Source organism: Balaenoptera physalus (genome assembly GCF_965194825.1).
Source record: "Balaenoptera physalus genome assembly, chromosome: 20".
In the NCBI taxonomy this organism is placed as follows: domain Eukaryota; kingdom Metazoa; phylum Chordata; class Mammalia; order Artiodactyla; family Balaenopteridae; genus Balaenoptera; species Balaenoptera physalus.
In genome coordinates, this window is record NC_138901.1 from 46,296,833 (window position 1) to 46,308,968 (window position 12,136).

General features: G+C 42.0%; 1 protein-coding gene across 8 annotated transcripts in view; it reads left to right on the top strand.

Moving 5' to 3' along the window:
* The window catches only part of MYO1D (myosin ID), a 351,112-nt gene that overhangs the window by 111,052 nt on the left and 227,924 nt on the right, over positions 1-12,136 (top strand). For all 8 annotated transcript variants that reach the window (XR_014257970.1, XR_014257971.1, XR_014257972.1 and 5 more), the window contains exons 7-10: positions 1,866-1,982; positions 3,644-3,847; positions 8,176-8,321; positions 8,401-8,515. Coding sequence is in view for 5 of the 8 variants with exons in the window: in XM_082443690.1 (XP_082299816.1) it covers positions 1,866-1,982; positions 3,644-3,847; positions 8,176-8,321; positions 8,401-8,515 (582 nt within the window). In the remaining 3 variants the exon portion in view is untranslated. The remainder of the gene's footprint in view (positions 1-1,865; positions 1,983-3,643; positions 3,848-8,175; positions 8,322-8,400; positions 8,516-12,136) is intronic.

Below are 12,136 nucleotides of genomic sequence, written 5' to 3' on the forward strand. Positions count from 1 at the left end.
TCTGCCATCCTCACTGGATCGGGCTGGTCTGCTACAGCTGATTTTCCTCATGGTCCCCAAATGGCAGCAACAGTTCTAGGAGTCACAGGCAGAGGAAACGTTCCTGGCCGTAACCCTTGATAAGCTAGGGAAACCTCATGTCTTATGGACCAGAATGGCATCACATGCCCATGGCTGACCAATCACTTGGTAAAGGGAATAAGGTCCCTGTGATTTGTTTAGACCAATGAAGATTTACCTCCTGAGGCTGGCACCAATCCTGAAGAACGGGTGCACTCAGAGAGGGGTAAACAAATCAGGGTTCTATCAACAAGAAAGAAATGGGGCTGGGGAATGCCTGTTAGGTAAGCAGCCGACAGTTCTCCTCAGTAGGACACATAGACTTTGTGTCTGGTTTCTTTGCAGTTTTGACATGGTTACAGCTTCTAATAATAGTAATATCTGATACTCGAGTGCTTTTTATGTGCTAGGAACTAGGGAGGTGCTTTATATAAATTCTCATTCCATTCCCACAACAGCCCTGTAAGAAAGGTATTATTATGCCCATTGTACCCACGAAGGAATTGAGACTTGACAAGGTTAACTGTCTCACTCAGAACTGGGAGGGGGAAGAGCTTGCCTGGTCGTGTCCTGGACGTTAGAGGACCACATGCTCATCAGGCAGAGGGGAACCCTCCCTGTGCTCTTCCGTAGCAGGTGAGCATCTGGCCAGGTCTCTGTGTCCCGGCCAGAGCAGAAACTCACCAAGGAAGAGATCAGGCCCTCCGCAGATGCTGCTTTGGGAAAACTGCTAAGATAAGCAGTTACCGTTGCTTTATTGTAAATTTTATTGACACGCTTGTATTTCCAACCTGAGGGCTACAGATCCTCAAGGCAGACGATTTATCTTTGAACCCCCGCCTTAGTCTAGCTGGGCTGCTACAACAGAAATACCATAAACTGGGGTGCCTTATACACAACAAAAGTTGATTTTCACAATTCTGGAGGCTGGGAAGTCCATGATCAAGGCACCTGCAGAGTCAGTGCACGCTTCCTGGTTCAAAGGTGGTGCCTGCTTGCTGTGTCCTCACAGGGCAGAAGGACTAGGGATCTCTGGGGTCTCTTTTATATGGGCACCAATCCCATCGTAAGGGCTTCACCCTCAAGACCTAATCACCTCCCAGAGACCCCACCTCCTAACACCATCACCTTGGGGGTTAGGATTTCAACATACAAATTTGGGGGTCAGGGGACAGACATTTATTCTACAGCAGCACTTCTGTGCCATTTAAAGATCTGACTTGCTGAATGTTTGTTGAATGCCTGAAAAAGCGAAGTGATAGTCCCAGACCATTTCCCAAACTAGCTTGCTGAATGATCAAGGCAGGCCACTTGGCTTTGGGAGGCCTCCTCTTCCTCACCTGTGGAGTAGAAAGCCTAACCGTACAAGCATGGGAGTGTTGTTACAAGCCTGGACAAGACTAATTGTGGAACAGAAAGCCACAGACGACAGTAGCTAGGCATATGTCTCGGAGGCTCCGTCAGTCAGAGTTTCCATTTGTGGTCTCACATCTCACGCCACTTCCTCCACACATCCTGGAGCTTCTCTGAGCCAGCTCAGGACTTGCTTCCTCACCAAAGGTTCCAGAAATGTTCCTGGTGCTTGTCTTAGGTGACGACGACTCTCACAATTGGGCATTGTGGGTGCTGTGTTCTGTTTCTACCCCTGAAATCATTTTTATTTTCTTTGGATACCCATCATCCCTTCAATGACTTGCTCCAAAGGCATCAAGACCGTGGCTACACTTGAATTTAGTCTCATAGTTTTTGGATGTTAATGCTCACATGCAGTGTCTGTGACCTCAGTTTCCTGTTTTCATTCCTAGTCGTCTATCAATGATGCTGCAGAATTCAAAGTAGTAGCTGACGCCATGAAAGTCATTGGCTTCCAACCCGAGGAGATTCAAACAGTGTATAAAATTTTGGGTGCTATTCTTCACTTGGTGAGTGGGGACGCCTCTCAGAATTCTTCGCCTCCCTGTGGGACTAGGGTGTTCTTTCAGAAGGTTTGGGGTTTTGTAAAAAGTAATTTATGTAGAGAAAATTCCTCTGACATTTTGAAGAAATTACTCTATCTGTAGTTTCCTCCAACGTGTTATAATAATATGAGGGATTTTCCAAGCCACTGTGGGTTTTGAGACTGTGGCTTTAGTTCACTGCCTTCCTGGTATGTCAGACTTCGAACTGGTTAATTTCAAAGGTAAAAGAGTTCAGCAGTGATGTGACCACCAGTGGGATAAGCTAAAATCTTTTGAACGGAGCAAATTTCTAAAGGCATTTGAAACATAGAATCATAGATTTCTAGAACTAGAATTTTGATTATCTCATTTTATAGATTGGAAATGACTGGCTTAAAAGCACATCCAGTTCATTGCAGCCAACACCACGGACCACCCTGGCCCACTTATGCACAGGTTATTTTCCACACATCACACCAACCTTAGAAGTAAAGAACCATCAGTCGGAGTCCTTTCATTACTGTCTATATGATTAGAGATGTTGAAAACGTAATGAACATGTAACCTGGTAGTAAATGAGTGACAACATGGATACAAATCTGGAGTAAAAACGACCTTTCACTTTCCTGCAGTGAGATTTAACTCTAAGTGAATCAGAAATACACAGGACCTATATGAAAAATATTATATAGCAGTATATAAACAATCTCTTAAATGTTCCTGACTAGGAAGACTTTAACATTCTAAATTGTCTCATTCTTTCAACTAGTTTATAAATACGGTGCAACAATAATCCTTCAGAATCCAAAGAGGAATTTTGTTTTTCAGTTGACGTAATGATTCTAGAATTTACCTAGAGCAATAAACATGTAAGAAGGTCGAATAAAATGTGTTAGAGTAGTAGGGTAGGGGGAGCAGGGGAGAGGAGGCACGACTAATTCCACCAGGTTTAAAATGATAGTAAAAGCCACAGTACTTTAAAACTTGCTGCATAAATTCAGCACCAGATTAATCAACAGATTAGTTCATGTGCTGGACACTTGGTAGATGGCTAATAAGTATTTATTGCTTATTGAATGAGTGGAATATAAATAGACTCAAAAACTTGGTGGAAATTAATATGTAATAAAGGTGATATTTCAAATCAGGAGGAAAAGCTAGACTATTCGATTAATGGTGTCAGAGCAACTAACCATCTGAAAAAATAAAGTTAAATTCTTACTTTACACCACATACCAACATACATTCTGGTGGATAAAAAGCTTAAATGTAAGAATAGCTGTATGAGGAATAGAAGAAAATATTAAATATTCATAAAATCTTCAGAGTAGGAATGATCTAAGTATAACACCAAAGAAAGAGAAACCCGGAAGCAAATGATTCATAGATTTGACTACATAAAAATGTAAAATTTCCATCCATCAAAAACATATGCTGAAAATTAAAATATAGATGAGTGTCGGGGGGAGGAAAAAATGCATAAAACACTAGGTTTTTATATGTTGAGATATTAATGTATTTAGGAAAATAGGCGCTCCAAACAAGGTCCCTTGGAATTCTCTCTTAAACTGGCAAATACATCCCTGACATCGTGTTTCAGAATCTCATTGGAAGTGGTGTGTCTTGGTTTTTCTCTTCTGATACAGGGAAATTTAAAGTTTGTAGTGGATGGTGACGTGCCTCTGATTGAAAATGGCAGGCTTGTATCTATCATAGCAGAATTGCTGTCCACCAAGGCAGACATGGTTGAGAAAGCCCTCCTTTACCGGACAGTGGCTACGGGTCGTGATGTCATCGACAAGCAACACACAGAACAGGAAGCCAGCTACGGCAGGGATGCCTTCGCTAAGGTGGGATTTTAAAGGCATTGTGTCTGCCTTGCGAGGGTTCTGGTACCAGAATTTCTAACATCATGGGGAGGAGGTGTTTCCATACACCGCCAGCTCTCTGTGATGCCAGCTGGGTGTCCTACAACTTAACTCAATCCTAACACTGTCTACCGGAGATAGTATCACATCCCACAGGTTAAGGGCTCAGTCCCGCAAGTCTGTCCCCCAACATACACGCACGCACGCGCGCACACACACACACACACACACACACACACACACACACGCTTATCACCTGTGCTTCTGACCAACCAGCTATAGGTGGGAAGTACCAGCAACCTCCTCCTTGGATTCCATTAATTGCTAGAGTGGCTCACAGAACCCAGGGAAACATTCACTTACATTTACCAGTTATTAAAGGATATGATAAAGGATACAGACCAACAGCCAGATGAAGAGATTCACAGGGCAAAGTCTGGGAGGGTCCCGAGAACAGGAGCTTCCGTCCCCTTGGAGTTGGGGTACATCACCCTCCCAGTGTGTGGATGTGTTCGCCAGCTGGGAAGCTCCCAAGCCCTGTACTTTGGGGATATTATGGAGCTTCCTCATGTAGGCATGGTCAGTTATTAACTCCATTTCCAGCCCCTATTCCCTCTCTGGAGGATGAAAGGTGGGACTGGAAGTTCTAAGCTTCTGATCGTGGCTTGGTCTTCCTGGTACCCAGCCCCCAGCTAGGAGCCCACTCATAGTCACCTCAGTAGAGTAAAGATGCTCCTAATGCCCTTATCACGCAGAAATTTACAGGGGTTTTAGGAGCCCCGGGTCAGGGATGGGGTCCAGGACCAATATCAGAACAAGAGACGCTCCGAGTGTTCTTATCACGTAGGAAATTACAAGGGTTTCAAGAGCTCTGTGCCAGGAACCAGGGGCAGAGACCGGTATATTTTCTATTATCTCACAGCCTGGTGTTGATCTCAGTTTCATTTTTAGTGAAATTCTGTGAGGAGGTGTTCAGACGTTCCTTGAAAGCAGGTTAAGCCTCTTGAAACCAGAGTGGTGCTTTTTGACCATCATGGTCTCAACAACACCCCATGGCTGTGAGCATCGCTGCCAGAAACATTCTCAGAAAAGCAGAAGCTGACTGACCGGGGAGCTCAGGGCCCCTCGCTTGCACAGGCCCCTTTTGTGGCCCTTCGTTTTGCTTTCCTCACTCGATAATGCTTCGTGCAAGTCCCCTTCAAGCCAATGGATGGACCCATTGTTTTAGTGTCTGTGTGGTGATGGGACCATAATTTATTAACCATCCACCTCTTATGTCATTCACCTTGTTCCCTTTTTTTTTTTTGCCACTACAAACAATGCTGCATCCTTGTCCCTCTTTCCTGACACACCAGTGCTTTTATTTCAGTTAGATGGCCTCCCAGGAATGAGCAGGTCAAAGGACACCCCGATCTGAAGCTTTAAGTGACTGATTTTCTGGGTGTACAGTGATACCTCATTGTTACTTTAGTTTTCATCGCTAGTGTATTTGAGCATCTTTTCCTATTTTTGTAAAGTATTTACATCTATTCTGAGAATTGCTTGGGTATATGCTTTGTACATTTTTCTTTGGGGCTGTTACCTTTTTACTGTCCATTTGTAAGAGCTCATAACTTTAACCCATTGTCTGTTATCCATGTGGCAAATATTTTATTTTCCCAAGTTTACATTTTCTCTTTTTCTTGTTTGCTGGTTGATTAGGTTGCTCCATATTCCATTTTTTACTCTTGTAAACCTCTTGCTTGGTTTTTAGTCTTCAGAGGAATTTGAATTTATCCAAATGCAATGGAGAGTGGAATAGTTTAAGCAGAGGCAATGTCATCAAGTTTGAATTTTTAAAATGATGGCTCTGACCTTAGTATGAGAATCTTGTGGGGCTCTGACCTTAGTATGAGAATCTTATGGGGCAGTGGGTAGGGCAAGGGTGGAAGCAAAGAGACCAATTAAGAGGATATTTCAGTAATCCAGGAGGATGCTGATAGCAGCTTGGACAGGGAAAGTAGCAGTGGAAATGGGGAAAAGAGGATGATTTGAGACAGACTGTATCTGGAGAATAAAATCCACAGGACCTGTTGTTCTGGGGATGAGGGAATCAAGAATAATTTCTGACATGGTCCAACCGACCTCTCCTGTCTCATTTCCTGCCATATTCCAGACTCGTTTCTCCCCTTTACCACATTAGACTTCTCTCAGGCCTTACGTGTTGTCTTTATCCCTTTATCCTTCCAGCCACAGGGCCTCTGCACATGCTGTTTCCTCTGCCTGGATTGTTCTTCTCTCCCCTCTCACCTGGTTAACTCTTACCATCCTTCTGATCTCAGCCCACTTTCTCAGAGAAGCCATCCCTGGCCTTTCTGAACACTGAACAGGTTGAAATCTCCTCACATCCCATGCACCTCATCTGTGTGCATGTGTGTGTGCGCGTGTGTGTGTGATTTTCCTTCACTCTACTCCCTGAGCTCCTTGGAGACAGAGACAATGTTCATTTTACTTGGTACAGTATCTTCCACAAACTGCACAGAGCAAGTACCCAGCAAACATTTAATGAGTGAATGAATCCCCAAGTTTCTGTTTCTATTTATTTATGGTTAAAAGTTGGGTAGGAAGGACTTCCCTGGTGGCACAGTGGTTAAGAATCCGCCTGACTATGCAGGGGACACGGGTTCAAGCCCTGGTCCAGGAAGATCCCACATGCCACAGAGCAACAAAGCCCGTGCACCACAACTGCTGAGCCTGCGCTCTAGAGCCCGCGAAGCCACAACTACTGAGCCCGCGTGCCACAACTACTGAATTCTGCGCACCTAGAGCACATGCTCCTCAACAAGAGAAGCCACCGCACTGAGAAGCCCTCACAATGCAACAAAGAGTAGCCCCCGCTCGCCGCAACTAGAGAAAGCCCACACACAGCAACAAAGACCCAACGCAGCCAAAAATAAAAATTAATTAATTAATTAAATTTAAAAAAAGAAAAGTTGGGTAGGAACAGTTTTAGGAGGTGGGAAGATCAATAGTCCAGACAGGACATAAGTTTGAGACAGCTGTGAGACATCCAAGAGTGTTGTCAGGTAGGCAGTCAAACACGGGAGCCTGGAGCTCGGAGGAGAGGTCTGCATTCAGGTGATACATTTAGGGGTAATATTATATCACCGTTCTTTAATATTGTGTGAAATGACTTAGGAAGAGATAGGGAGTGAAGAGGACTAGGAAGAGATCCAACTTTTAGAGATCAGGTAGAGGAGGAGACCTACTAAAGGTCACCGAGAAGGAGCAGCCAGTGAAATAAGAGGAAAATGAAGAAAGTGTGGATTCAGGACTTCCCTGGGAGTCCAGTGGCTAAGACCTCACTCTTCCACTGCAGGGGGCGTAGGTTCGATCCCTGGTTGGGGAACTAAGTTCCCGCATGCCACCTGGCATGGCCAAAAACAAACAAACAAAGTGTGATATTACAAATCCCAGAGAGCCCAATGTTTCAAGACAAGAGTAGGAAATTGGGTTGAGTGATGCTGAGTATCTGAGTAAGATGTCCCTATAGAGGTACAAGAAAGGGTCCATATAGAGGTGCTTGGGGTCCTTGATGAGCCATTTCAATGGAGTCATGAGGGAGAGGTGAAGGCTGGAGTGGCTGGAAGCGTAAAGGGGGGAGGGGGAGGGGAGGAATGGAGGTGATGTGTATAGATGTGTGTAGGTGAAGAGAGAGGGTTGCTGGAGGGAGATGTTAAGGAAAGGTTTTCTAAAGATGTGACATTGCAGCGCACATTTGTGTCAGGATGTGAATGTGTGTGAGTGTGTGGTGCCTTTGTCCCTGTGTGTGTTTGCGTGTGTATGCTTATGTATTGACTGTGTATTTGATTCTCAAGGAATTTGAAATGGTGGCCTTTTGGCTCAGATCTTTATTTAGCATTATAAATCAATGTTCATATATTTAGAATCCATAGGGCATAGAACTCATTGGTTCTCTGCTTTTTATAGTTGATGAGATTAAAATAAAGCAATGAAGTGACTTATACGAGGCAGTAGGCAAATTATTGGTATTAGCAGGGCACAGAAACACACCTCAGGAATGTTGTTGGAATACAGCACATGTAGTGACCCATAATAATCTTTTAAAACTCCAAACGTCATGCATACGTCGTATAATTTTTAAACAGATGATGTGCATTTCTCATTTTTCAGCTTAGAGGATTAACAGCTAAACGGTAAGGAGGAGGTCAATAGGAATTTAATTCAATAGGAATTTAAAACTTATCACAAATCCAAACAGGGGGCGCATTTCCAAGGGGCAAGAATTTACGATGTCATTTTCATCACAGGCCATATATGAGCGCCTTTTTTGTTGGATTGTTTCTCGCATCAATGATATTATTGAGGTCAAGAGCTCTGACACCACCATCCACGGGAAGAACACTGTTATTGGTGTCTTGGATATCTACGGCTTTGAAATCTTCGACAACAACAGGTAAACCGGATAAGATACTGAAAACCCTATTGTTTATTTTTTTTATTTGTTTGAGCCTAATTGATTCCTTTTCTTGCAGCTTTGAACAATTCTGCATCAATTACTGCAATGAGAAGCTCCAGCAGCTGTTTATTCAGCTGGTCCTGAAGCAAGAACAGGAGGAGTACCAGCGGGAAGGGATCCCCTGGAAGCACGTGAGTGGACTCGTACAGACTGTTCACGATAACGTCAACTCTTAGCATCTTGGGTATCTGCTGATCTTCTTGGGTGCTTGAAACACCTAAACCTTAGCTTTCCTTTTTGGGGTATTGAAATATTACAGTTCATTTTCAGGGTTGATAGGTGGGATTTCTCTAATTTGGTCGACTGTCTGGTTGGTGCCCAGAAAAGGCTGAGTTAAAAATCAGTAAACTTATGTTCACTTTACAGCTGATACCACATAGTTTTTTGATTCACATCTGTCTATTAGAGTTTAGCATCATTTATAAGTTACTCAGAGCAGCAACTTATGCCTTCAGTTGGCTGAACTTTGCTTCCAAATTGAGTTTCTTCCCCTTCCTTCTTTCTTTTTTTGCTCTGATTTCTCCTTTTTTCTTCTCCTACTTTGTAAGCTCGGTGGCATTTTATTGTCTTTGGTTAATGAGGTTCATATTCCCTGAAACCCAAGCATGAAAACATGTGTATTAACTTTGATTTCCATTTACTTTCCTTTGTGTCACACACACCTATCACCTCTCTTTTCCTGGCTCTCTGTGAACTTTGTATTTGTCACTAGTCCGATAAGATGCAGCCAGACAGTATGATTGATGCTGGGTGCAATACCACAGATCACAGCTAAAAACATGACAATTAGACCTCCTGCTCACAATAGAAATGGGACCCTGTAATTTTCTTTGAAATTTGTATTTTTAAACAATTTTGAGGACAGACATGAAAAATTCAAAAACTTGAGTTTCCATAAATTTCTGTGTTTATCCTTTTGCCAAATAGTATAGATAATGAAGTCAGTATTTGTATTTTGATATCCAATGTAAGCAGTAAAAAGCTATTTGAAATGCTGTATTTAAATTACTTTTATATTCCTTCCCATCTTCCTACTTTCCATCTCCTCTCATTCAGAAAAAGGAGATACTGATATAATAACTAGCTTTCCTGCTTCAAATTTCTTCTTTGCCTTCCATCCATCGTGTGTTAAATATTAGAATACCGTAACAATTTTGTTCAAGTATAGTAGTATGAATTCTACATATTTACAAGTAAAGCAAAGGGTGTATTATTACTTTTTAATAGGAATACCTACAGTTTTGATTTAAAGAGTGAAGTCTCATCGCATATTTAAGATGTAATTCAATTCAATTACGTTTATATGCAGCTTTCTTAGAACAAATCTGTTGCATAACATAATACACAACTATAACTAGGGCTTAGGTTTTTATAGCAAACTTAATCATAAAACTTGTTATTCAGATGTGGTTCAGAGATACTGGTCCAAAATATCCTTTAACAATCAGAATATCAAATTCCACAGGCATAGTTGATAAAGGGAAAAGTCAACAATTGCAGGAGACTATTCCAAACATCTGAAAAAGGAGCAAAAGCCCTTTAAAACAATTCTTAGTGAAATAAACCAAGAAAAATGTGACCTAGAGGTAACAGAAAGCTCACTCCAAAATAATAGTTACTGAATACAGCCTGGGTCCCCAAATTAGAATCTCCATTCTGGGCAAGTATTTCCTTTAAAAACCCCAAACTTTAGAACATAGTAATTAATTTTAAAAAATTTTTTATTATGGAAAATTTCAAGCATACATAAGAGCAGAGATCACAATATAATAAACTCATTGTACCCATCACTCAGCTTTAATAGTTATCAGTGAATTGCCAGTCTTGTGTCATCTGTACCCCACCCACCCCCAGATTATTTTGAAGCAAATCTCAGACATCACATTATTTCATCTGTAAATATTTCAGTGTGTTTCTCTAAAAGATAAAGACTTTTATAAAAAACCATAACCACGACACCATTATCACACCTAAAAAATTAACAGTAATTCCTTAGTGTCATCAAATATGCAGCCAGTGTTCACATTTCACATTTCCTCAGTTGTCTTAGAGTTTTTGGTTTTGCTTTTATAGTTTGTTTGAATTTGGATCCAAATAAGTTACTTACGTTGTGATTGGTTGATAGGCCTCTCGAACATCCATCGATTTTCTCCTCTCTCCTCTCTCTGTCTCTCTTTTCCTTGCAATCTTTTGTTCTTTAGAGTTGCCCACTGTCTGGATTTTGCTAATGGGGTTCCCGAGGTGTCACCTAATCTGTTTCTCTGTTCCTTATATGTCCTGTACATTGGTTATTAGATCTAGAGTCTTGACTGGTGTCAGGATCACCGTCTACTTCATAGGTGGTATGTGAACTTCCACCAAGAGATTCATAATGTCTTGTCTCCCTAATTGATTCGCCTTTACATGATTTTGGTGCTGTAGTTTGCAAGTCATCTTTAGGTGCTGAGAACTTGACTCTATTTGGCACAAAGCTGCTCTATTTGGAGTGAGGATGGGAGGCCCAGAGCCCTGTGCCCCTGAACTATCCCCTCTCATCTCTCTTTGTCCCCTGCATCCGCTAAGAAACCTCCTGGGAATACCAGGTTGCTGGAAGAACCTAGTTTGAAAACCACGACTGTAAGCAATGTTTGAAGCAACAATAAACTGTGAACCAGAAGCTACTGGACTCTTCAGCAAAGACTAATCACTTTTAGTTAGACAGTTGGAATTTGGGGAACTTAATTCTTTTGTTCTTGCCACAAAAGACTTAATCTTTAATTCCATGGTCACAGAGTCTACGATTTCAGCTGTTAATTACTACAGAGTTCCTGCTTTTGGAATATTTTAAGGATATTTTTTCCAAAGATAGAAATAACTTTTCTCCATTATGAGAAATGTAATAAGTGCCCACAATAAAAGTAAATACTTAGACCAGGGCTTCTCCATCTCTGTACTAACATTTTAGACCAGATAACTGTTGTGAGTCTGTCCTGTGCTTTGTAGGATGTTTAGTAGTATCCCTGGCCTCTTCCCACTGGATGCCAGTAGCATTCTACTAGTCATGACCACCTAAAATGTCTCCAGACATTGCCAAATGCCCCTGGGGGGCAACGTCACCCTCTGTTGAGAATCACTGATTTAGACAAACCAGAAAAGTACAAAAAACAAAGAAAAAACCCACCCAGTTCGCAGACTTTCAGTCCATGGAATACAGAGGAGGACTTGGAAGACTAGGGATGGAGCTGAAAGCCACAGACATATAGCTGGCATGAGCCCTTGGATTTTAAAAAGCATTGAACAGGGATCCATGAGACACAGTAATCCTCTATCGTGAGTGTGTCGATCTTACAGAAGGTAGTGGGGACAACTCGCAGTTCAGGTACCTCCTAAATGAGGCGGGACACATCAACACACAAGATTAAAATGTGTAAGCTGCCCGTCTTCAAATGAGGTACTCCAGCTTTCCTGAGTCAGGCCCACGTGTGCTTTCTGTGTGTGTGGTGATATGTATGCTGCAGACTATCGGAACAGACAGGTGTAGAAGAGGATTATTACACAAACCTTGTGTGTGCTGAAGTGGCTAAAGAGCCTGCAGTTATTTACAACTTTATTCGGCCTGTGGAAGCAAGTGAAAAGCTTATTCTTATCCTTTATGGATACTTATTTCTCAGAATTAAATTTTTTATATTGTACCCTGGAAACCTCTGTTAGACCCATATATGCTTTTTAACTTTGGAAAACTGAAGGAGATACTCTTTGGGATTTTTAGTCAG